Source organism: Oryx dammah, unplaced genomic scaffold (assembly GCF_014754425.2).
Source record: "Oryx dammah isolate SB20612 unplaced genomic scaffold, SCBI_Odam_1.1 HiC_scaffold_2, whole genome shotgun sequence".
In the NCBI taxonomy this organism is placed as follows: domain Eukaryota; kingdom Metazoa; phylum Chordata; class Mammalia; order Artiodactyla; family Bovidae; genus Oryx; species Oryx dammah.
In genome coordinates this window covers 187,327,395-187,354,201 of record NW_024070186.1, presented here as the reverse complement: position 1 = coordinate 187,354,201, position 26,807 = coordinate 187,327,395, and the positions used below count along the sequence as shown (strand labels likewise).

Below are 26,807 nucleotides of genomic sequence, written 5' to 3'. Positions count from 1 at the left end.
CTAATCTTCCCCACTGTTGCTTTTCTTGTTGTGTTACTTTTTGTTCTCTGTAGTTAGGCTATTTATTTCTGTTACTTCCAATCTGGTAGAAAATACATAAGTTAATCTCTAGCACAGAATTAACAGATCTTGTTAAATGTTTTACTTATGTATTTATAATTTTCACTTTCTTAATATATAAGTGCTGTGTTTGTTATTTTTTCTATGACTCAGTTATAATTGTGGAGAGAATTATCTTTATAGTGAATAAAAATCTCTAGGTAATATGGATATTCAGTTTAAAATGTCATTAGTTTTTACTATCCAGAAGGCTGTTCATGTAGTTTCTGAATTTTAATATCTTGATATTCATTGTAGCCTGCTTTATCTTCAGTTTGTGGTAACGTCCCCTGGATGCTCTGGAAGATGTGGTCTATATAAGTTACCTAATTTAATATGTATTGCTTGAGTCAAAATGAGTTCTGTAACACTTAACCCCTGGGTCCCTTCCTGTTGTTTGATTTTCTTAGTGGAAGTAGCATGCTAAAGTTTTCTAACTCCTGGTGATTTCCTTTTATAAAGAACAGAAGTGTAAAAGGTAGATATTAGACTTTTATTGCTACAAATTGATTATCTTTGGCACATAATTTAGCCATTTATTTCTAATATTTTGTCTTTTTTTCTCTTTTAAAATTTAGGAGTGCTTTATGACCAACAAATACATTTTTTTTTACTTTACCTAATACAAACTAGATATCCTTGCCTTAAAAAAAAGGGGAGCTTAATCCATGTATGTTATTGTTATAATAACTAATATACTTAACCATATGCTTGCTTTCTTGCTGTTTCCCTTATCTTTTTACATTTCTGTTAATTATGATTTTTATTCTTTTACATTTGATAGTAACTTAGAAAGGAAATAACTTTAGTATTTAAATTTTACTAGTGATTACTTTATGATTATGAAATCCTTAAAATTCTTTCTCTAACTGTTGAAAACAATAACAGTATGACTTCTGATTCTGTGATCCCAGAGAAATTTCACACAAATTCCTTGTACTACCCTAGTTTCCAGAATTTAATTTTTGTTTCTGTCACATGTTATTATTATGCATTTAAAAGTACAATATTTATTTCTTAAGAACAAGTTTTTTCTATTCAACTTTGTAATTTTGTTTGTACTAGTTATTTCCCGCTAGCTTGTTTGAACATGTCCAACCTTTTCATTAAGTTATTTATTTTGGTTCTGTGCCTCTCCTCCGAAATACCTTTTAAAACCTAAGAAATAAAACAGTCAAATGCCACTCAATCTATGAAACTTTCTCTACTTGGGGACAGTTTTATATGGGAAAAATAAAACACCACTTTTATGAGATTAAATACTCAACTGTTTTGATGTTAGTGGAGGTATATTTTAAAATATCATTGAACAGGAGATTTGGTGCTTATTTTGGCACTTTCAAGAAATGTTGTATGTTGTTCATTTAGATCCCTGCAGGAATACTCAGCAGTCCAAGATAAGATTTATGGTGCTTGGAGGAACCAAAGCTGTGGTAGGGGATTACTTTCAGCTGTTCTTGTGCATGGCATTGTGTAAGTCAGTCACATCAGTCTTCTAGAGTGCTAGGCTTAGATGGTCTTCTCACATACTTCATCCCTTTGTGACTTTTGTTTGAAGGGTTAATGACACCTTCTGAACACCTTGCATCTGTGGAACTCTCTATATATACACTGAAAAGAATGGCACAGCCTGGCTCTCAAATCATGCCAGGTGTGCATAGAATTGTTCCACCTTCCCTCAGTCTGGGGCAGTGGGGCTCTGTTACATGTTCATTAGCCATAATAAAACCATGTATTGTTATTTTCCTAATTAGTCATTAATAATAGTCAACTCTGTAATGACAGCACAGTTTCAGAGCATGGTAAATATACTGACTATGAAATCTAATGAAAACACACTGGCTTCTTACATTTTACAAAAGATGATAATCCTGCTAGTATTACAGCCACTCATGCTCGATGCTAGCTTCCTTTCACTGTTTTTGTCCTAGTTCTGATTCTTAAACTATATTACCTAATTGGTAGAAACTTCTAAAACTAGAGTGACTTGTAGTAATTTTTAAATAAGTGAGGTCCTTAGATAGCTAAAGACTGATAGTAAAAAATTTCACTGCTTCATCTATAGCTGAAACTTCCTTATAACAGAGCTGCTGTGAATGCTAGGAAGAAATCAATGCATGCAGATTGATTTTTGTTAGGTCTTTAAATGTTTAAGCCAGCACCTGGCCTTTGTAATGTCTCTTGGTTGTAGGTAATAGCTGGGAATTTCAGGTGAAGGATTACAACTTCTGAGTTAGTTATGCTACCCCGAATGATCCATTGGATGTGGTTGAAAATGCCAGTCTTAAATGTATTCATGGGATTAGGAAGGAATACCTCTTTGCCTGAAATCTTGTGGGTTAGCTTTAGTACTTACTGTAGTCAGTCTATATCTTTGAAATATTGAGCTGTCTGACAGCTTAAAATCCTAAGTTTCCTTTAAACTTGAGCCTGGCTTTGGAGGTGAAAGGGGTGGTATAGGGGTGGATTTTATGTAAGGCTCTCTGAAGAGAATTCACTGAAGTGCTTTTGCTGGCAGGACATAAGGAAGCCTAGTAAGCTGCTTCCTCTGAGTTTTTCTTGGGTTTTGCTCTTAGCCTAGATCAACATTTAGTCAGATAATTTACATCAGGGCCACTGGGGTCTCTTGTTGGACCTTGTTGAAGTCATCCTTTTCCTTCCATGAAGAAACATGGAAGAGACCCAAATGGAAAGTCCAGATTTTGTTAATCCATTTGAGTATTAGGGAAAGTCTTGATTTTCTTATTCTCTGAATTCCCAGTTTGATGTTTATTTCTCCTCTAAGTTGGAGGACTTAGTTTTTATAAACATTATTTGATCAAATGTTACCTAATAAGATTTCTTTGTGAATACAATTAATTACCACAGATGTATTGAAAATAAATTCTATGGGAGAATACTGGTCTACCACAGAATCATTATTTCCAGGTTAAATGTAAACATTTAAATAAGCACTATGAATTACAGTGAAGATAGCAGTAGGCAGTAGAGACATGGGGTTAGTCCTCAATCTGTTCGCTAATTCGGAGCAGATTTCCTTTATTTATTTATTTTTCCATTCCACACATTGGAGCTAGTTTTACCTGCCTCTGCTTAACTCAGAGATCCAGTGAGATAAGAGTTCCAACATTGTTTATGAATTACATTCCACACACAGATTTTATCATTAGTATAAATATATTTAATGCAGGCCTTTTAAAACTTGATAAACTATATCACAATTATAAAAGGCATTTAATGAAAAATGAGATGCTTGCTAGACTTTGAAAGCATATGTCAAAAAATAAATATATAGAGAAAGAACGCTTTAAAGACCATGGTGGAAGAGAGAATATCTGAGCTTCAAAAAAAAAACTTTGACCTGAAAAGTGCAGGGAGAATGAGAGTGAGCATTCCAGACTGAGAAAATCTAGTGTGAACAAGTATAGGACAGGAACGGACTCGACATGTTCAGGAAATTGAAAGGAAGTGATGTTCATTTTAGGTTAAATTCCCCTTTATTACAAGTATAAAAATGAAAACTTGAAGAGAATGACAGTATTCTGAACTTTCATTCCATAGTAATAAGAAAAGGCTCATATAGCTTGCATCTGAATTAACTTAGAATTAGCAGGTTTAACAGTAACTTAGGAGGAAACTAAGTACTTAAGGGCTCAGGAGGATACAGAATAAAATTAGGATCATTTTTCTTGGTTCCATTAGAGAAGACTTCCTGGAGAAAGGGATTTTAGAAGGAAGTGATAAAAGAGGATTTGTAGAAATGTTGAAATAAAAAAAAAAAGAATGCCTTTTACATAGCAGGGATTTGGGAATAGCTGATAGATGGTATGACCAAAAGTCAGGTCTGAACTGTAGTCTTTAAAGAGGCACATTAAAGCTACATGGGATGCTGATTTGATTTCATTCTCCATTCATCTTGGTTCATCTTCCCCCATGGTCCCAGAGCCACATGAAAACCTGCAGCCAAGATGTTTGGTACCTGTTACCTGTTCTGCTCTCTGAAGTTCCCTGCTACCCAGAAACAAGGGGCTTGTGTTCTGTTTGACATTTCCCATTTTTCGACCCATGCCCCCTCTTCCTATTTCCTCACAAAAGAAGTTGTTTGTTCTTGTTTTTTTTTTTTTTAATTCCAATAAGACTCCTGATCATTTCCTAGCATGTTGGTTTCCCTGCCTTTTCTTTTTGACTTTCTCTCATAAAGAGTATCTTTCTCTCTCCTTTCAGCCATAGGTGCTTAATCTTTTAATCTTTTTTCACAATTCAAGACTTCAGAGATTACCTTTCCTCCTAACATCACTGGCTCATTTCTGGTTTTCATTTAGTGTGTATATATTTCATTGTGTTGCTGTCTCTGTTTATCCTGCTCTGTCTTTCTCTTGCTAGAGTGAGCACATTGTAAAGGGGCTGTGTGTTGTAACTTGTATCACATTGCTTGGCTTCTCTGCAAACGTGGTTGGTGATAACATCACAGACTAATGGTCCATGTGAATTTGACTCAGTCTTATATAGACTCACGGTTTGCTGTTCTGTGTGTTTGTTCATTTTGAGTGGAAAATCAGATCTAGGTAAATGTGTCCAACATCCTGAACATGAAAATCAGAGCCAGTAAATGTGTAGAAACTGGTAACAGCTTTGTAGAGCTATTAAAGAGCAGAGACTGTTTAAGTTGGTCAATAAGCACCATATCTCTAGTTTTTACTTTCAGGCTCAGATGTTATACTTAACACATAGTTGTTGAATGGAGGCTGGCTTAATTTACTTAAGCTGTAGGTCTTAATTTAGTATTTTAAAATACCTTTAGAATATTATCTTGAAAAACAGGGTCATTGTCTCCTTAGTGGTTAAAGGATACTATAAAGAATTTCGTCATTTTCTCTTAGGAAAAGAAAAACTTGTTTTTTGTTCTCTTTGTTGTTTCTTTTTTTCTTCTCCATAAGAGGACAGAGAGAATAAGATGGAAATCATAGCTGGTGAAACCTGGATTGGAAAAATCTCAAGGAAGATTACCCTCCAAGATTCATGTTAGACTTTTCAAGTGTTTATTTAAGGCTTGCTCAGGTCTTTTTGTCTACATTGACATTTTATGCTAAATGTTTTACTTATCTTATCCTCCACATTTGTTTCTACAGCAGCTTTCATGGCCCTATTCAGAAGCTGAGAAAAATGCTAAAGATCAGGACCTTAAACTGTTCATTTTTGATAAGGCTTAAAGAATAAGGGTGAAGGAGCAGTTGTGTGAGGAGACCACTGACACTTTTCTTTTTTCTCTTTTCTTCTTCCTTCAGCTCAAGCCAGGGCAGAACAGCTGCAGGGACAGTGACAGTGAAAGCGCCAGTGGAGAATCCAAAGGCTTCCACAGGAGCAGCTCCCGGGAAAGGCTCAGCGACGTAAGTTAAAAAACAAACTGAAACCACCAGACCACACATCCCTTGAGTCCAGTTTCAGTTCACCAGCACATCCCTTCACGTCATTTTGTAAATATCCAAGCATTTTTCCTCTCTTGGCAGACACATATTTGAGCCTTGCTTTATAGTATTGTTCTGTTTTCTAGTTTGATTTAAAATGTGTTTTAAAGAATTATAAGGTTGGTTGGGCGTATCTATCAGCTTAGAAACAATAGATTACGAAAGGAAGTGATAATACTTTTTAGTATCAGTGTTACAAATGGAAGAACTAGTCTGGCAGTGCTGCAACTGGGAGATGACGTACTTAAATGTGGGCCTTTTGTCATTTTTTCACCTGTGAGATCTGTAACAGCCCCTTTCTTTCATTTTATTCTTGTTGGAAGGAATGACTAACCTGCCACTTACTTGGCAAGTAAAGGAATTAAAATTTCCTTCTGATTTCTAGAGGAAAACCCCCCATGAGCACACACTACCTGCCTCTTAAGGGGGTCTGTCAGCCTTCTAGACCCGTTCTAACCACTCTCCAGGCCCCTCCCTGTGTGCCAGCAAGGCACAGAACCACTTCTGCCCTCTGGGGGTCATCTCACACCCCTCACTACTGTGTTGTAGAACAGGATCCTTGACCCATCTTTGCACCTGAGAGCAACATTTTAAAACTTTGTTTAAAATAGGTCAAGTAGGGGGAACATTAACAGATTGAGACAATATTCTTTTTTTCCCCCCAATCTGTTTGATTTATTTGCAAAAACTTTTACTAGAGGAAGAACATAATTCTACTGTCACTAAAAAAAGTAATTTGGGTAACCATTGAAGACCATTCCCAGAAATAACACCATTTTACCTTTAGTGATTAGCATACTCAATTTGGGAAACTTCTGTTTATTTTCTTTTTTCTCTTCTTGTCTCTTCTCACTTCTTTCCCTCTCCCTCTCTCCGCCTTCCCTCGTCTTTCTTTCCTTTCTTCCTTTTTTTTTTTCCCAGAAGCTGCAGATTACCCTTTAGTCACCACAAGTGGTGAGTTCAGGATTCTAACCATCTTTCTTTTCCTTTTTAAATTGAGTTATAGTTAATTTGGGCTTCCCTGGTAGCTTCACTGGTAAACAATCTGCCTGCAATACAGAAAACCCCAGTTTGATTCCTGAATCAGGAAGATCCCTTGGAGAAGGGATAGCCTCCTCACTCCAGTATTCTTGAGCTTCTTTGGTGGCTCAGACAGTAAAGAATCCACCTGCAATGTGGGAGACCTAGGTTCAATCCCTGGGTTGGGAAGATCCCCTGGAGGAGGGCATGGCAACCTACTCTGATATTCTTGCCTGGAAAATCCCCATGGACAGAGGGACCTGGCGGGCTACAGTCCATGTGGTCACAAAAAGTTGGACACAACTGAGGGACTAAGCACAGCACAGCATCATATAATTAATATATAGTACTACATTTCTTTCAGGTGTACAGCATAGTGATTTGATATTTTTTATACATTATGAAATGATCACCACAATAATCCAGCTTTCATCTATCACAGTACAAATTTGTTACGGTATCATTGACTGTATTCTCTACGGGTTCATTTACATCCCTGTGATATATTTATTTTATAACTGGAAGTTTATACTTAATTCCCTTTACCGATTTTGTGTGTCCATCCTCCCACAATCGCCTCTCTGCTCTTTGACAACCACTTGTTTGTTCTCCACGTCTGTGAGTCTGTTTCTGTTTCGTTTGTTCGTTTGCTTTGTTTTGTAGATTCTATGTATAAGTGAAATCATATGGTTCGCATTTTTCTCTGTCTGACTTATTTCACTTAGAATAGTATCCTTCAGTTTATCTGTGTTGCTGCCACTGAGAAGATTTCCTTCTTCTTTATGGCTGAGTTGTCTTCCTTTGTATGTGTGCGTCAGTGTATAGTATTTTTCTACTCATTTATCTGATGGTGAACATTCGGTTGCTTCCGTATCTTGGCTGTTGTAAACAGCGGTGCGATGAAAGGAGGAGTGCGTATATATTTTTTTGATTTACTGTTTCTGTTGAAGTAGAAGTAGAGTTGCTGGATCATGTGGTAGTTCTAGTTTTAGTTTTTTGCGTAATCTTCATACTAAAAACACTTGTTGTTTCTTGTCTTTTTGATACCAGCCATTCTAACTGGTGTGAGGTGATAATCTCATTGTGGTTTTGATTTGCATTTCCCTGCTGATTAATGATGTTAACATTTTTCATGTGCCTATTGGCCATCTGTATGTCTTCTTTGAAAAACGCCTATTTAGGTTCTCTACATATTTTTTAATCATGTTGTTTCTTTTTTTTGACATTGAGTTCTGTGAGTTCTTTATACGTTTTGGGTACCAACCCCTTATCAGAAATATCACTTACAAATATTTTCCCCAAATCAATATTACTTTTTTGTTTTGTTGTTAGTTTCCTTTACTGTTCAGAAAGCTTTTTAGTTTTATATAGTTCCATTTGTTTATTTTTGCTTTTCTGTTGCTGTTTCCTGAGGAGGTATATCCAAAAAAAAAATTGGTAAGACTAATGTCAAAGAGATTACTGCCTGTGATTTTTTTTTTTTTACTATGCTTTCAGATCTTATATTTAAGTTTTTATCTATTTTGAGCTTATTTTTCTATATAATATGAGAAAGTGGTACACTTTCATTCATTTGCATGTAGCTGTCCAATTTTCTGAACACTTTTCATTAAGGATACTCTCTTTTCCCTATCATTTATTCTTGCCTCCTTTGTCATAGATCAATAGATCATGTGAGTGTTGGTTTGTTTCTGTGATCTCTATTCTGTTTCATTGACCCACGTGTCTGTTTTTGTGCCAGGACCATAGTGTTTTAGGGCTTTCCTTGTGGCTCAGCTGGTAAAGAATCTGCCTGCAATGTGGGAGACCTGGGTTTGATCCCTGGGTTGAGAAGATCCCCTGGAGAAGGGAAAGGCTACCCACTCCAGTATTCTGGCCTGGAGAATTCCATGAACTATATAGTCCATGGGGTCGCAAAGAGTCAGACACGACTTTCACTTCACTCACCATAGTATTTTGGTTACTACAGCTTTGTAGTATAGTGTCAAGTCTGGCAGCCTGATATCTTCAACTTTGTTGTACTTTCTCAAGATTGCTTTGGCTTAAAAATAAGACAGTGTTCAGAGTCTCTGAGTTTCAAGAAGCAGTAGAGTGAGGATATATCACAAAGAGCAAACAACTTCCCCTTTTGTTTTCTTCTTTTTTAATTCTCTAAAGTAGTTTTCTTGCTTATGCTGTACAAGATGATCCAGTGTATTATAGGAAAAAATATTATGGCTTATTTTTTATTTAAAAAATAGAAATTAAGCTTTACTAATATTTTCCTGATGTTCAAGCTGGTTTTAGAAAAGGCAGAGGAAACAGAGATCAAATTGCCAACATCCGCTAGATCATGGGAAAAGCAAGAGAGTTCCAGAAAAACATCTATTTCTGCTTTATTGACTATGCCAAAGCCTTTGACTGTGTGGATCACAATAAACTGTGGAAAATTCTGAGAGAGATGGGAATCCCAGACCACCTGACCTGCCTCTTGAGAAATCTGTATGCAGGTCAGGAAGCAACAGTTAGAACTAGACATGGAACAGCAGGCTGTTTCCAAATAGGGAAAGGAGTACGTCAAGGCTGTATGTTGTCACCCTGCTTATTTAACTTATATGCAGACTACATCATGAGAAACGCTGGACTGGAAGAAATACAAGCTGGAATCAAGATTGCCAGGAGAAATATCAATAACCTCAGATATGCAGATGACACCACCCTTATGGTAGAAAGTGAAGAGGAACTAAAAAGCCTCTTGATGAAAGTGAAAGAGGAGAGTGAAAAAGTTGGCTTAAAGCTCAACATTCAGAAAACGAACATCATGGCATCCGGTCCCATCACTTCATGGGAAATAGATGGGAAAACAGTGGAAACAGTGTCAGACTTTATTTTTTTGGGCTCCAAAATCACTGCCAATGGTGACTGCAGCCATGAAATTAAAAGACGCTTACTCCTTGGAAGAAAAGTTATGACCAACCTAGATAGCATAGATATATAATATCAGCAGAGATATTACTTTGCTGACTAAGGTCCATCTAGTCAAGGCTATGGTTTCTCCTGTGGTCATGTATGGATGTGAGAGTTGGACTGTGAAGAAGGCTGAGCACCAAAGAATTGATGCTTTTGAAGTGTGTTGGAGAAGACTCTTGAGAGTCCCTTGGACTGCAAGGAGATCCAACCAGTCCATTCTGAAGGAGATCAGCCCTAGGATTTCTTTGGAAGGAATGATGCTAAAGCTGAAACTCCAGTACTTTGGCCACCTCATGCTAAGAGTTGATTCATTGGAAAAGACTCTGATGCTGGGAGGGATTGGGGGCAGGAGGAGAAGGGGACGACAGAGGATGAGATGGCTGGATGGCATCACTGACTCAATGGATGTGAGTCTGAAAAGGGAGTTGGTGATGGACAGGGAGGCCTGGCATGCTGTGATTCATGGGGTCGCAAAGAGTCAGACACGACTGAGCGATTGAACTGAACTGAACTGAATATTCAATTTAATAAGGAGTAGTTCTTATATATAATTCATAAACAGGTATCTTAGGGGTATGTATTCAAAACTTCTTACTGTCCATTTCTCTGTCAGCCAAGGTGGGCAACCCTAAGACACAGAGATCTTCCTGTACCTCTCAGGAAAGATTGTTAGATTTAGGGTGACATTTGATATTATGGACCATTAAATTCTTGGGCTTCCTGGGTGGCTCAGTGATAAAGAATCCACCTGCTAGTGAAGGAGCCATGGGTTCGATCCTTGGGTTGGGAAGGTCCCCTAGAGAGTAAATAGCAATCCACTCTGGCATTCTTGCCTGAGAAATCCCATGGGCAGAAGAGCCCGAGTCAGACATGACCTGGTGACTGAGCACACAAGCAAGTTTGTATAAGAATTAAGCGGGATAAACAAAAAGTATAATGTTTTTCCAGAACTCTTAATATCTTAGTTATGATTACCTTTTCTTTTAATGTGGTATAGTATCAAATATATAAACAAAGAATATTCAGTCTTTCACTGTGAGTATGAATATGTATACAAGAATATTTCATTGTGTTTATATGTTTCATTAAGTTTGTGGTGGAACTGTAAATTTAAAGGTATAACTGTTTCTTATCTAATTTGTTAACAATACTTAATGCTTAAATAACTGTTCTGAGATTTTGTTATGCTTTTAATACAAGATCATATTGACCCTGGAAATTATTCCAGGGTTAGTTAATCATAATTTCATCACAGAGTAGAGAAATGAAAGCATGTTAGGTCAAGGGACAAGAGCACAGGATTGTATAGTTACTGAGATCTTTTTTACTGGTTTCCCTAAACTTGTTTTCCTTTTGATCAAAAGAAATTGACAAAAGATATTCTGTGATCATGGATAGAAATACTGAGTATTGTTAAGATATCAATACCCTTCAAAACAATCTACGGTTTCAAAGCAATGTCTGTGAAAATTCCAACATCCTTTTTTGCAACATGGAAAATCAGACACTCCTAATCATATGAAATGGCATGAAGCCCCTAAAAGTCAACACAGTACTGAAATAAAACAAGTTTGGGAGAGTCACACTTCCCAATTTCAAAACTTACTACAAAGCTACAGTGATCAAAGCTGTGTGGTACTAGAGTTAGTGTAAGCATATGGATGAATGGAATAGAATTGAAAGTTCAGAAATAAACTCTTACATCTATAGCAAAGTAATTTTTAACATGAGTTTAATATCCATTTAATTGGGAAAGAATTTTCTCTTCAACAAGTGGTGCTGGAACAACTGGATTTTTCCATGCAAAAGTATGAATTTCAACCCCTACCTCACACCGTGAACAAAAATTAACTCAAAATGAATAAGTGACCTAAATTTAAGGGCTAGAACCATAAAATTCTTACAGGAAAATGTGTGTAGATCTTCATGACCTTGAATCTGCAGTGGATTTTTAGATATGACATCAAAAGCACAAGTAGCTAGAGAAATATACATAAGTTGGACTTCATCACATTAAAAACTTCTGTGCATCAATTGGTATTGTCAGGAAAATGAAAAGAAAACCCAAAGAATGGGAGGAAAGTATTTGAAAATCATATAATCAATAAATGTTTAACATCCAGAATATGTAAAGACTACAACAAAAAGACAAACAACTGAATTCAATAATGGGCAAAAGACTTAAGCAGATATTTATGAAAAGAAGATACACAAATAACCAGTAAGCCCATGAAAGATGCTCATCATTATAGTGATTGGGGAAATGCAAATCAAAATCAGAATGAGATATTACTTGACAGCTCCTAGGATAGTTATACTTTGAAGAAAGGAAAATAGCAAATGTTAGCAAGAATTTAGAGAAGTTGAAACCCTCGTACATGCTGGTGGAAATATAAAATGATGAATCCACTGTGGAAAGCAGCTTGACATTCCTCAAAAAGCTAAACAGAATCACCATACATGCCACCAATCCTCCTTCTAGGTATATGGTCCTCAGAGAGATACTTATCTGCCAGTTTCACTGCAGCATCATTCATAGAAACCAAAAGATACAAACATCCCAAGAGTTCATCAGCAGGTAAATGGATGAACAAAAAGTGGCATATATGGACATGGGAGTGTTAGTCATAAAAAAGAGTGAAGTTCAAGTCTTGAAAACATTATGGTCAGTGGAAGAATCTAGACAGAAAAAGACAAATATTTTCTGATGCCTCTTATGTGAAATATCTAGAATATGCAAGTTCCTAGAGGCAGAAAGTAGAATGGGAGTTTCCAGGGACCCGTGTTAGGGGTAGGGAAGTGTGGAAGATGAGAGTTATGGTTTAACTGTAACAAAGTTTCTGTTTGTGATGACGAAATAGTTGTGGAAATAGATAGTTTTGATAGTTGCATAGCATTATGATGTAACTGATGCCATTGAATTGTACACTTAAAATAAGTTGAAATATTGTATTTTATTTTATATATACATATATATATTTTTTTTTACCATAGTAAAAAATTTCAAAAAATACTAGGGCTATAACAATCCTATCAGTCTTGTGTCAGGTTAGTTTGTGATATACTTTGGGTCTATGTTGCTTATTATTAAAATTCATACTACTTGCAGCACTATTAAAAGATGAAAGGAGGAGAAATGACACGCATGAAAAAAGAAAAGGGAAGAAAAAGAAGTAGGTGACTTTTAGTGAAATGTTTCAAAACCTCCAGTCACTTTTTTCTTTCACCTGAATAGTTGTGAGGTTGCAGAGAGTTACCTCAGGGCCATTGAAATCTAAAATCTTTGAGATGAGTGCCTTTGACAAGTCAAGTCACAAAATGACTCTTTTGGGTATGAGGGCAATGTCTACCCCCATGATATTTTAAAGAATAAAGATACTTCCTCTTTTTTTTTTTTCTTAAAGGAGAACTAGTAATTAATTTAATGATTATCAGAAAATGAGGAGATAGAGTCCAAGACCACTACTAGTTTTTGTTTCCTAAAATATCTCCTTCTTGCTCCTCACCATGTTTATGCTTTCATTACTTTCCGAACATGTGGAAAATAGTTATCGCTGTTTCAATGTTCATATTCTACTAACTGTGGCATCTGCGTAATTTTTGAGTCTGTTTCTATTGATTGGTTTTTTTTCCTCATTATGGATTGTATTTTCTGGCTTTTGTCTGTGGCTGGCTGTTTTTTTTAAGATGCCAAATATTGGGAATTTTTTTGTTTTTGATGAGTGCTGGATATTTTTGGTTTTCATAAATATTCTTGAGCTTTTTTCTGGGATACAATTATGCCACTTGGAAATAATATTTTTATTTCTTCTGAGGTTTGCTTTTATGCTTTTCTGGGTAGAACATCCAGAACAACCTTTAGGACAAAGCTTGTTTTTCCCCAGTGCTGAAGACTCTGCCTAATTCCTGATGTGAACAAGACTTTTCCACTCTGGCCGGTGGGAGTGCCAGTTTTCTGCTGCCCTCTGTGACTCTTGACAGTCATTCTACCTGCTTCTTCCGCTGGTCATTCCCCTTCCCTTGGGTACTTTTGTCACGTGGATGTGCTGATACGGACTCCGGTGATGACAAGAGGAAAGATGTCTCCTGGTTTCCTGCTTCTTTCACAGTCAACCTGCCTTTTCTCCCATCCTCTGCTTTGCAAATTTCAACTGACTTGGCTGACTATCAACTCCGAGTTCTCAACTCAGGGATTCTTCTGGGATCCACCTGGGTTACCCCCAGCCACCCTACTATGGAATGAAAACTCTCTCCAGGGACTATGCTAGGGCAGTTGTAAGAATTATTTTGTTTTCTTTCTGTCTCTCTAAGATCACTACACTCCTATTGCCCAGTTTCTTAAAAAAATTTTTTTTTTCCACACATGTTGTCTAGTTGTTTTAGTTACTTAAAGTGGGAGAGTGAATTTTATCTCTGTTGGTTTACAATGCCCACTCTAGACTTTAACGTGAGATGAAATTCTCTTTCAGTTTTCCACTCACTTGAATGATATTTTTAGAAGCTTTGGAAGTTGAGATTTAGCTCAAGTGCCTCTAATCAAGATAACTATGTTATTCCAGCTTTGGTTTTTTTTTTTTTTTTTTTCAATTGGACAGGCAAAAAGGTTAAGAAAAAAGAATTCCAGTGTGGCTGGAGAATTTGACTCATGGGTAAAGCTCAAAAACCAAATGTGCTTAGCTTTCCTAAATTATGTATCCCCACAGCACATTGCCAGGAGGGAATAATAGTCTACAGGACTCTCACATTGTCCACGTCAAGGAGAAACAGTAACTTGTTTAGATTAGTCACTGAGGAAAAAGTTAAGGGGAATAATTGACTATATAAATATTCATGATGAGTTATTCAGAAGGGAAAGTATTGCTTTTAAGCTTAGACAGAATTTTGTAACTGAGGAAGTTGTCAAAAGTCTTGAGATAAACTTAAAGACTTAATACATAGAACAAAAGGTCAAATTTTGAAGTGATCATGGGCATTTGTTACAAACAGACCAAGTTTTAATCGCTAGTTTGCTATTTATTATCCATGTGACCTTGAGCAAAAAACTTGATCTTTCCAAGCCTTGGTTTCTTATGCTGCGAAATGGGGGTCATTTCATCTACCTTGTAAGGTTTCTTTTAAAAATTGCCTGGTACCATGTGTTTGAATTACTTTAACAGTTCTTGGCACATTCACTGTGCTCAAAAATATTCCCTTGTTTTACATCAGATTTATACTTACCATGGGAGCCTTTTCTAAACTTTCTGATTTGAATTCCCTTGTAGCTATCAGTTCCACAACACCTGCTTGTCTCAATCATGACAAACACCATTTTCCTCTCAAATAAAATCCTCCTTATACTCTGTTGTCTCAAACTTGAACTCTTTCATTTCCTTATTTCTGTACTGGAGCTATTACCTTCGAATTTGAACTCTTTTCCTTCCTCTTAGTTAAGCTGTTTACGTAGTCACTCTGTTTCTCAGGAAGCATTTGGCTATGATTATCTTCACCTTTACATGACTGATGTTCAAATGCCCTTATCATTTCTTACATAGATGATTCCTGTGGCCTCCCAATGATAGAATCTGACCCACCTCTCTTTCCTTTGCCCTGTTAGTCTACAAAGCTTCCACAGTTGTTGTTGTTTTTCAAAAATATTTATTTACTTATTTTCTTTATTTGGCTGCACCAGATCTTGGTTTTGGCATGCAAAGTCTTAGTCATTCATGTGGGATCTAGTTCCCTAATCAGGGATTGAACTTGAGCCCCCTGCCTTGAGAACATGGAGTCCCAGCCACTGGACTGGATAAGTCCCAACAGTTGTTTTTCTGAGAGTCAGAACTCACTATTAAACTGTCTTGTTTAAGATCCTGCGGACGAAGTCCCATACTCCTGGGGCTATTAGCAGAATCTTCCACTAGGATGTATGAAGCTACCTCTTCATCCTCCCTTTCTTCCTCTACTTCCCTATGGTTTGTACCTTCTATTTGTTTCTTCTGGAGTACTTTTATTTTTTTCCTTCTGTAGCCCAATTTCACTTCTAGCAGACTCTTCCCGCCACCACCCTGTGGAAATAAACTCCTTTAATGCTTTATTCAGATAACTACATGGATGTGACTAATTCATCTCTGGAAGAATTTGGGGTCAGGATTTTAATTGTGAAAAGGCAGACAAATATTTCATACTTTTAAAATGTTCAAGATGTTAAAAGAATTGAAACATTTCAAGTTAGGTGAAAGGGGAATTCTCGTAACTCTTATGCAATACAGTTCTCTAATCTTATTGTTCAGTAGCTCTTTAGTCCATTTAATACCACAGTTGGTGCATTTTTTCTGCTGCTTCTCCTATCTCGACGCTCCCAGGTTTCAGGGTTTTTATTGGTTTGTCTATCCCACCGTCCCAACACCCATCCATCTCTGCAGCATCTGTCCTCGCCTCCCTTCTTCCCACCCAGCACCCAAACCTTTATTGCCAGGGTTACTAGGTACTGTTAAGGAAGAAACAGGCACAGTCCACACCATCAATGAACTTCCGTGTACTTAAGTAGAAAATCTAATCCAGACCTGTTACAGACTCTTGGTATTCTGTTTCTCCTTTCTTTTCTTTTTCTATTTTTGCCATATTTTCATTTTCCCTACCATTTTGTTTATGTCTTTTGCATTTCCTGTATCATATTTTTATGTGTTTTCTTGGGTACGCCAGTGTTGCGATTGTCCAGGAATATTTATCTAATACCTTCTAAGTGTCAGGTGTAGTTCTGGACACTTGAGGTTGAATGGGGAACAAGATGAAACCTTTGAAGCTTCTGCTCTATTGAGGGAGGCAAACAGCAAACCTGAGAGCAAATGATAACATTATTTTTGATGTAATACATTTTATGAAGTAAACAAAGCAGTAGTGGGAGGTGGCAGGGTGTTGCCACTTTAAGTGGAGTAATTGAACTAGTCCTTTTTGTTCTGGTGATGTTTAAACTGAAGCCTGAATGAGGAAAGGAGGGAAGAACGTTTAGGCAAGATAAGTGACAAGATCATGGCCTTGACTCAGGAGTAAGCCTGATATGTTTAAATGTGAGGGGTGGGGAAGGCCTTTGTGGCTACAGCAGAGGGAATGTATACAGGAACTGATCACATGATATTTTCTAGTTCATAGTAAGGAGGCTATAAACTCTCTTAGTTTCCTGGGCAACTGTAATGCATGATCACAAACCAGGAAACTTAAAACAATAAATTTATTATTATCTTGTAGTTTTTAAGGCTGGAGGTCCAGCATTAAGTGTTGGCAGGGCCATGATTTCTCTAAAGTCTCAGAAAGGAGTCCTTCCTTTGCTCTACTGGCTTCTGGTTGCTTCTTACAATCCTTGATGATACTTGGCTTATAACCACATCACTTCAATGTGTGCCTCTATTCACATGGGCTTTTACTCTATTTGTAGCTCCATACATCTGATTTCCTTATAAGGAGAGCAGTCATTGGATTTAGGTTCCACCTAAATCCAGTATGACCTCAACTTAATTGCACCTGCAAAGTCCCTATTTCCAAACAAGGTCATTTATATCAGTCAGGGTTCTCCAGAGAAGAAACAGAGCCAATAAAATGTATAGATTTGAACAGTTATGGAGGTTTACAAGTTTCAAAATGTGCAGTCAGCAAGAGCTGATGGTTAGTTCCAGTCTGAGGCCCAAAGTCTGAGAACCAGAAAGACTGGAAGGCTTGACACCAGAAAAGTCTGCGTGTCAGTCTGTCTGAGCCTGAAAGGGGGAGTGGGGGGAACTGTTTCACTTTGAAGGCTGAGTCAAGGGAATTCCCTCTTAATTTGAATACAGCCATCCCTTTTGTTCTATTAAACTGATTAGATGAGGCCCACTTACATTATGCTTTACTTACAGTATGCTTTACTCATCCTGTTGGTTTAAATGTTAAACTCATCCCAAAACACCTTCAGAGTAACACCCAGACTAACATTTGAGCAGATATCTATCTGGTTACCCAGGGGCACAATTAAGTCATGCATAAAATTAACCCTCACAATCACATTCTTAGGTTCCAAGAAGGCCCTTGGAAATTTTAGTGGGATACTATTTAGCCTCCCATGTAAGTTAGTATTTAAAAAGCCTCCCAAAGGTGTTAGAAGGAATGTTATAATTTTTACTTTAAAATGTTTACTTTTCCTTTTATGTGAATAACTGCAGATAAAAATGAGAGCAAGAATGAAATTAGCGGGGAAAGCCAGAAGGCTGCTGAATAGAGATGAGAGCTGGTAACAACTTGAAATGGATTGTAACAGATTGAAAATTGAATTTGGAAGTGACCATTTCCACCTCTGATGTTTTTTCAAGTTGTGCCCACATTTTACTTCCACTAGTGGCTCATTTCTCTGTTTATATATATTTTGCATCTTTGTAAGTTATCAGTAATCTTTATCTCCAAGGCACATTTCTTAGGATTAAAATTTTAGGTTCTTTTAATCGCCCTTGTTTTCTAAAACACTACAGAAAACAAATGAGCTCGTCTTGTGACCTTTGTAAGAAATATACTTGGCCAAGTGATTCTTAGCATGATCCTTCTACTTTTCACTCCCAAGAAGAAAAAGTATAACATGAGGGTGGATAGGCAGGGGTTATCGCACATGATAATTTGGAAGAATTTTAAAACACTGTATTTAAATTAGCCCTAGTGTCAGAGGTTACATTTTCCTCTGGGATGAAGCACACATCCATCACATGCTTCGGGAGCGTAATAGTAGCCATGGCCTCTCTGTGTAGATCTCTAATGAAAGGAGTACATCTATTTTGGATGGATAACTGATTTTTAAAATCCCTTGTTTTAGGTAAGATGTTAAAACAGAAATGTTAACTTCATGGGTTTAATGAGTAGCTTCAATAATAGCTTAGTGACAGAGATGGAAAGAAAGTCAGGTGGGGGGCAATGAGAGGAGTAGAATGAGCATGCATTTAATGAATATCTACTGGCAGACTTGAATATCAGCAGCAGCATTCTCCTTCCTGGGAAATGTCTTTCAACTATGCATCCCATTACTATTCCTGCAGCCCATGTAGCTTGGAGATTGAGGTAGAGTGTGTTTGTAAGAAAGCTCTTCTTTACAACTTAATGAGTTCGAGGTAGGTAATTTGCAGAGATTGCTGGAGCAGTGGTCAAATCTGGGAAAAAAACAAACAAAAAAACAAATGAAAAGACCATGTTAAACAGGAGATAGCTTATAATGAGCCTGGAAATCACATATCTGATAGCCAACTGTCTGGAGTTTCTTCATATTCTTGTCTTCTCGTGGAAACCACTAAATGCTTTCTTACTCTGTTTTCTCAGTCTCTCTATACCTATCATTTCTACCTAATACATAGAAAATATGAACGAATTGGCAACTCTATCACTTAAAGAATTTCTTAAAGAAATAAGCCTTTTTCATTATTCAACAAACATATTTGCCTAAACATGTGTATATGATGTGACTTCAAATGCTTTTAAATTCAAAGATGCTTTTATTTGTTGCATTAAAAAAAACTTAGTTTTTCAAGCCTCATTTTGATTTACACCCTTTTTTAGATTCTGTGGCCACTTTTGCTATATAGTTTGGACAATGTATGCAGTCTCTGTCCAAGCAACCAAAATGGAAGCCCCTTCCTCTCATTATAAATTGGAGAAGCACAGAAAGTTAAAATTCAACTTGATTTCATCAAATGGTTCAGTGGTCAGGACATCACCACCTATCTGCTTTCCTGAGCCCTTCCTTCATGGTGTCTGTCTCCTGTAACATGAGAAAACAATAATAATCCCTAGATGCACATTTGTAAACAAATAGCTATAGAAACATAAAACATTTCTAACAGTAAAAAAAGCTATTTTTAAATACTTATTTCATTCTTATAGCATAATCTGGGACTTTCCTGGTGGCTCAGGTGGTAAAGAATCTGCCTACAATCCCTGGGTTGGGAAGATCCCCTGGAAAAGGGAATGGCTACCCACTCTTGCCTGGAAAATCCCATGGACAGAGGAATCTGGCGGGACCACATTCCTTGGGGTCACAAAGAGTTGGACACAACTGAGCTACTAACACAACTGTTGCTGCTGCTAAGTCGCTTCAGTCATGTCCAACTCTGTGCACCCCATAGACAGCGGCCCACCAGGCTCCCCCGTCCCTGAGATTCTCCATGCAAGAACACTGGAGTGGGTTGCCATTTCCTTCTCCAATGCATGAAGGTGAAAAGTGAAAGTGAAGTCGCTCAGTCATGTCCGACTCTTTGTGACTCCATGGACTGCAGCCCACGAGGCTCCGCCACCCATGGGATTTTCCAGGCAATAGTACTGGAGTGGGGTGCCATTTCCTTCTCCAGTGCATGAAAGTGAAAAGTGAAAGTGAAGTTGCTCAGTCGTGTCCGACTCTTCGCGACCCCATGGACTGCAGCCCACCAGGCTCTGCCGCCCATGGGATTCTCCAGGCAAGAGGACTGGAGTGGGGGGCCATCGCCTACTAACATAACAATGTAGCATAATCTATTGTTGCCCATGGTTTCAGTTGTTCATGGAATTTGTGACTTGGAAAAATGTTAAAACTATCAAATATTTTCAGCTTTTAAATATATACTTAGATTAAGTATAAATGACAGAGACTTTGCTGGACTTTTGGTTAGCAACGCCTGAGGCATGTGGTATGTCACCTGAGCTGTCAGTGAAACCCTGACTCTCCCCTGTTGCTGGTCTCAGAACTTCTGGTATACCTGTGTCTGGTGATGAGGACCAGGAATAGCATCCCACTGAACACAGGGCCTTAGTAGATTCTTGGGCTTCTAGAACTGGACCAAGGAGAAATCACTTTATTTTAGAAACGTTTGTGTTCAAGTTTTCCAGCAATGATTGAAGGGAGCTGGCAATTGGCCAAGAAAAATATAGTGGAGAAAGGAGTTAGAGGGGAAGAAATGTCAACACCATGGACATTTGGCAAAGTAGATTAGAAGTGTTTTTCTATGAACTTTTCTGCTAGGTCCAGAAATTATAGCGGAATGCCACACACACACAAAAACTGTGAGTCCAAATGTGGGTAGCCTCTGACTCTCTGGTTCTATATGCTTTCTAGCAAACGTTGAAACCCCAGTGGACCTTTAATGTACGTGAGGATCTTGTGTCTGTTCCTTCATGTGTCTATCTGTGCTTGTGCGTGAGTGCATGCGTGTGTATGTGACGGGGGTGTTGTAAGGCAGGGTTCTTAAATGCTTTGTTGCATTATGTTAATTCCTCGGCAGTGCAATCAAATTCATGTCGTAATTAAAGCTGTCAGTTGGAAGGCAAGCCAATCGCCACGAAAACACAGCATAACAAATGAAGTGAAATGATTCTGCGTGTAGCTATACAATGCTTCGCCAGGCATGAAATTAAATAAGTAATTTGATGTTGACATCAGAAATTGAAATGATACCCACTGTTCCCTCATTCAGTCAGACCTGCATAAACAATAGCCAGAACAAATATGCACAACAAAGCTCTCTTCTCCACCCAGCTCCCTGAGTAATGTACAATATATATGCAAAATGAGTATAACAGAGCTTCCTGGGACCTGAAGGATGTCATTTTCTTGGTATACAATAAGATGATATGTATGTGGGGGTGGGGAGGTGGGCTTGAAGGGGTCCTTCTGCTTCTGGGATAAAATACATTTGCAGAAAGGGGGGAAAAACACTGAAATAAACAAATCCGATGCTCTTTCTGAGTAATTCATTCTAAAATGAGTTTGCCTTCCAGGGGCACGACTCCAGGCTGGTAGAGATCTAACTTGGCTTTTGCCTTCCTGTGTTCCGCGGGGGGTGGGGGTGGTGGGTGCTGAAAACAGGTGATGCCATCACATGGCTAATCATTGCTCTGAGGAGCCGTCTCCATGACTACTGTTGCTCTCCCTATGTACTGTTTATAGGATCACAAATGCAGCAAGGTTTTTGAAAATCCACTGTCCAAGATCACATATCTAGGTTCTTTATTCCCCCAAGCCTGTCTGGAACACTGAGGGGAAGAAAGTTTTGCTCCAGGTGGTGCATTTAGGAATGCCCTGGAGCATCATGTCCTTGTTTGATGCAGATGCTCTTTGTACTTACAGCACCGTTATTTCCTTTTCAAACTGGTATAAAATCAAGAATCATATCTATATTTGGAGAAATGATTTTTGGAGGTGTTAAGTTCACCTGAGTCCCCTCCCCATACAGTCTGAGTATTCATCGATTTATCTATACATTAATTCAACTAATACTTATTAATGCCTCCTATGTGCAAGGCATTGAGCCAAGTGCTAGGGAAACCAGGATGAGTCAAGCAGACGGTACCTGCTCCCTGTGGTTTGCAGAGCAGGGACTCGGCATTTAGGTAGAACAGTTAGAGGTTACCCAAGTAACTGTTGCATCACCGTGGAAGTCCATTCCCTGTAGGTGGAAGGTGTAACAACTGGCCCAAGCCTGGCAGGGAGAGGCCTTGCTGGTACAAGGATTCCTCGCTGAGACCTGAGGACTGTCTCAGTGTTAGTGTTCTTTTTGTTTCAAGTTTATCTGGGGCCTCTCTCATTCATAAAGAGGACACTGCAAATTAAAGAATTTGTAATGAGAGGTTTTAGGGGAAAAAAACACAAATGGACAAGTTTAAAATTCAGTCCAAGTTCTTTTTTGGGTCTCATTCCCCTATGAAGTGATGCCCCAGGTACATTTCAGCATCACTGTTTTTTAATTCCTTATGTGTGAGAACTGTGGAAGCCTAAACTGATAACTTTCGTGACTAAAACCTTTAGAAGAATGGTGCTTTTCACTACTTCCCTTTACCCACACATTCTTTGCATTTTAGTCTACTAATTATGTTTACAAAATGTCTCAGTTTTGAAAAGCGCTCTGTGTGTACTAACTGGTGCCTTGAGGGAATAAGCTGGCAAGTAGGTCACACACTGGAAAAGTCATCCAAACCCACTGGGCTTTTTATTTTCAAGTCAGTCTGGGCTCTTTCCTCTTGCCTGCCCCTTTGCGGCCACAAAACTGAGTAGCTTGAGACCAGGGCATTGAATGTCAGCAAGTCAGGGAGGCAGGCTGATGCGTGTCTGTTTAGTCTCAGTGCAGGGCGAAATGCCATCATTAATTCATTACCCAGCTGCCTGTCAAATAAATTGGCAATTACGTCCACCGCAGAAGCTTGGAATTCAGTAAATAGCACGTTAGCATCTCTGAGTTGTTGAGAGATGTAAAGGGGAAAATTAAGCAACACGGTGTTTGTATCAGTAGCAGATGACAAGGGGCCGAGTACACAGGCGATGTGGTGTCGTGATGAAAAGCCTGTGAAGAACTGGTAATGAGCTGTGTGGATTGGAACGTGTTAAAAACCATTGCTGATTTTCCACTTTGTTTTTATGCTTTCTTTCAGAGTTCAGCTCCTTCCAGCTTGGGAACAGGCTACTTCGTAAGTTTTATCTCAACTTCCACATGTGTGCCTTGCGCTGGCATTCATTTTCTTGTGTAATGTATACTCATTAGGATGTGAAAAAAAAAGTCCAAGAAATTCCCTCTCAGTCCTTAAGAGCAGACTGATGTCCGTCTTTTAACTAAGAGTTGTTTTATTTTTAAAATACATCGCCAGCTGGGCACTAGGGTTCACAAGTCAGTCTCAAAAATGTGTCTGGTTCCTAGCACCCAGGACGTTTGCCCCTCACCTGGCAGAGTAAGGAGATACAGGGAATCCTGCTTGGCCTGTGCCACCTTTCCTGAAAAATTGGATTTTTAGTGAGAAGTGTCAAGTGGAAATAGTCAAGTGGAAGATGGAATTCAATTTATGCAATGAGGTATACATGTTCTTTAAGATCTCTTGAAGAACTGCCCCACTTATACAGTGAATTGCCATATTTTAATTTTTTTGAGAGGTGACTGTATGCTTTCCCTCACAGTCTGAGTAGGTGGCCTTTAGATTTTTTTTCCACCAGTCATCAAACTCCTCATTTTATTGACTATAGATGTATTATTTAATTTTAAGACCTTATTCTCTGTCCTTTGGGAAGTGTGTGGATGGTGATACACCTCAGGGCTTATCCCAATATTTCTCATTCATGAAGAAATTGTCACTTCCATTCCTTTTATCTATAGCTAAATTATCCTTCTTAGATTCAGTAATGCTTTTCAAAATACAAATAAATAAGAATTACACATGAACGTTATTTACACAGTGGGATAACATGCCCATGTAGACATTTGTTGTGATATTTAAAGGAATTTGGAGGAATCTTATTTATGTTCTGAGTGATGAACACAGATACTCTAATATCTACTCAGCATTTTCAGGGAAAATAATGAAATCATGCAAATAAAGTGGAAAATGATTACTGATTCTGTTGTGTTGCCTTTAAATTTCTCCCCCCTAAAATGCTAATTACTTTGGCTTTCTTCTGCCCACACATTTCTCTTCTTACATTTACGTTAAATCCATGAAAACAAGCATCATTTCATTGAATAATAAGTTTTTCCCAAGCTTAGATGAAGTGGTGTTTATTAAATGGTGATTTTTTTTTTTTTTTTTGGTCTTAGCCTATGATACAAAGAGGAATGGTTGATGATTTCTTGTTACCTGCTTCATACTGTCAGCACACTTATCCTTACTCCTTATTGTGGTTGAATATTCATGCTTATAGAAACAAGCAGGATGCTGAAACAAGATCCTGCTTCAGCAGCCGAAATAACAGAAGTAGTCCCATCTGCCATCTCTTCACACCAGGCTGGATGTGGGTTGAGATGCTGGAAGTGAAATCTGGAGCCTGCCAATGTTTATTCTCTATCCAAAAGCTAAATCCCTCCTCTTTACTTTCTTCAGCAGAAGGAGGCCAATACCACTGACTCAGCCTCTGATTACTTCCAGACTGAGCATTCAAATATATATATATATATATATATATATATATATATATATAATTGTCAGTAAGAGCACTCTGAAAGAAGAAAGTCACCTCTAAAAGTACTGAGAATTTTATTATGCTTTTGGTCACTTACTTTTCTAATTCCAGGAATGTTTATTTTAATTCTGTAATGATAGGTTCTTATGAATCAAGAGTCTTTTGCAATTATAAAGCTCAAATAATTTTTACACTTACACAGAGCTGGATGAGTATAAAAGGTTTTTTTTACTTACTTTGGAAAAATTATTCTTAATATTACTTCGCTTATATATAAAAATCTGTAGTATTATTAGCTTACATGGAGGAGATACATACCAGATGTAAGTTCAGCTCTCAACTATGACAAAAATGTTCTACATAGAATATGTTTCCAATAATGGGATTATTATGTTATGAAAGTACAAAATCCATTGTTGTTATTGCCAAGACCTCATCAAAAAGCATCTTCTGTTTCAGTTTCTATCTCAGCAATATCACATGTAATATTTAATTTCAGGTACTAACTCAAGCATTGGTGAGCTTCACCCTTCTAAATGGAGATAACTTATTCACAATTTTTAGTGATTTCATGCCAATGTATTCTTTGCACTGTTCTTTATGATCTATGATGTCATAATGACTTTTACCTAAGTCTATAGGGAAGGCTCAGCATCAGGTAAGTGGAATGGTGATATTTCGACTTTATCCTTAATCCTCTTCAGCATCACTTTGAAGTGTGGGCAGAAGCAGATTACCTGCAGAGTCAATGAGCTATTAATGCAATTGAACCATAATGTGAATCCTAGTATAAGAAAACTGAAGGCACTCACCTCTTCAGTTTTCTTTCCTGAAACTGTTTTCTTAAATACTCTCCCCTTGCCCCAACATTAACTTCAGAATCTTCTTTGATGTAGACTGTATGCTCCTGTAGAACTTTTAGTGAAATAAGGTAGAATGCTGATCATTGTGTATGCTAATAAAATAGATGCCCACATAACTGTATGCACTTGCGGGTATATATGTACACATGTATGTGAGTGTACCTTACCACAGGCAGTATGTTTTACTTTCTTTCAGTTCTTTTCATTAATCAGTAGTAGTAACTTAAAGGCTTTGAAGAATAGACTTTTGTTTTTGATGAAATTGTATTTGTTTATACCTCCCTGGTTTTGTGTTTCATAGATGTCTGCTTAGGTCTGTCACTTTTCCAATCCATTTATAAGCTGAAGATTCGAGAAATGAGAACAGCAGCTAAAATCAGTATTTACATAAGCATATTGCAAAGAATTCTTAAAGTAGACAAAATAGAGAAGGATTGGAACAAACTTTTCACATTTTTGGGAGCTTATGAATAATGTGGGTGTTATATACACAGAGAGACACACATATATATTCATTACATACTCATGCTCAGCTCATATTCTAAATATAAATGGAAGTATAGACTAGTTGGAATCTATTTGCTTTTTTATTTTTTTGGCAAGAGTACCAAAACTTGTTGGAGTGTGTAGGATTTTCTTTTAAAAAAACACACATTAATGCAATGAACACATTTTTCTTTTCAATTTAAATGTTTTGGCCTATATTTTCTTCTTTTGAAGAAAGAAAGTATTTGAAGTTTTATTATGCATAACATATAATTAAGAACTTAGAGACAGTATGATATAAAGAGTACTTGTATGACCTTGGATGAATTCTTTCTTGTCTCTGAGTCTGTTTCCTCATCTTTACCTACTTAAGAGAGTTGTGAATATTAAATGAGGTAAGATATTTAATGCACACAAAGCCACTCTCAATAATAGGAAATAATACATGTTTTCTTCTGTGATCTCCACTGTATAGTGTGATGGAGTAAATGTGGCCTCATTAAGTGGTTGTGAAGTGTTGTGATGGAGAAGTACCACTGGAAATTCACAATAAAAAGTAAACATTGTGATTTGTAACTATAGGATAGAATATTTTGTTCTCATTGTATACTTTCTTGGGAGGTTAGGGTTTTGTGTTTGGTCAGCTGTATACCAGTTTGCTCCATATACAAACATGAAACAAATACGGAATTCCTTCCCTGTCATTCTCTTTGATCATGATGAGGTCAGAATGAACTATTCTGTAGGCCGTCCACATATTATGGCTGTTTTAATTTGTCTGTTAAAGTTATTTGTTTTTTTCCCCTCAGACCTGAGGCATTTAAAGACTGCTGATAGCTCTTTGGGTTGGGCTGAGAGTAGGAAGAAGATGGCTTATAAGGAGACTTGAACTTGGCTTAGTGAACTGTTATATAAAAAACTAGAAAGATGTCAAACCAAGATTTTTTGACTGTGACACTTCTTTTACTTGGGATAGAAGTCTCAGGAAAGAAGAGATTCCTTTTTAGGAACATAATGAGTTTGGAAGTTAGAGTACAT

General features: G+C 37.5%; 1 protein-coding gene across 1 annotated transcript in view; it reads left to right on the top strand.

Moving 5' to 3' along the window:
- Window positions 1-26,807, top strand: part of AUTS2 (activator of transcription and developmental regulator AUTS2) — a 1,198,451-nt gene that overhangs the window by 505,834 nt on the left and 665,810 nt on the right. Inside the window, exons 3-4 of the mRNA XM_040260674.1 lie at window positions 5,385-5,486; window positions 22,908-22,943. Of these exons, the coding sequence (XP_040116608.1) occupies window positions 5,385-5,486; window positions 22,908-22,943 (138 nt within the window). The remainder of the gene's footprint in view (window positions 1-5,384; window positions 5,487-22,907; window positions 22,944-26,807) is intronic.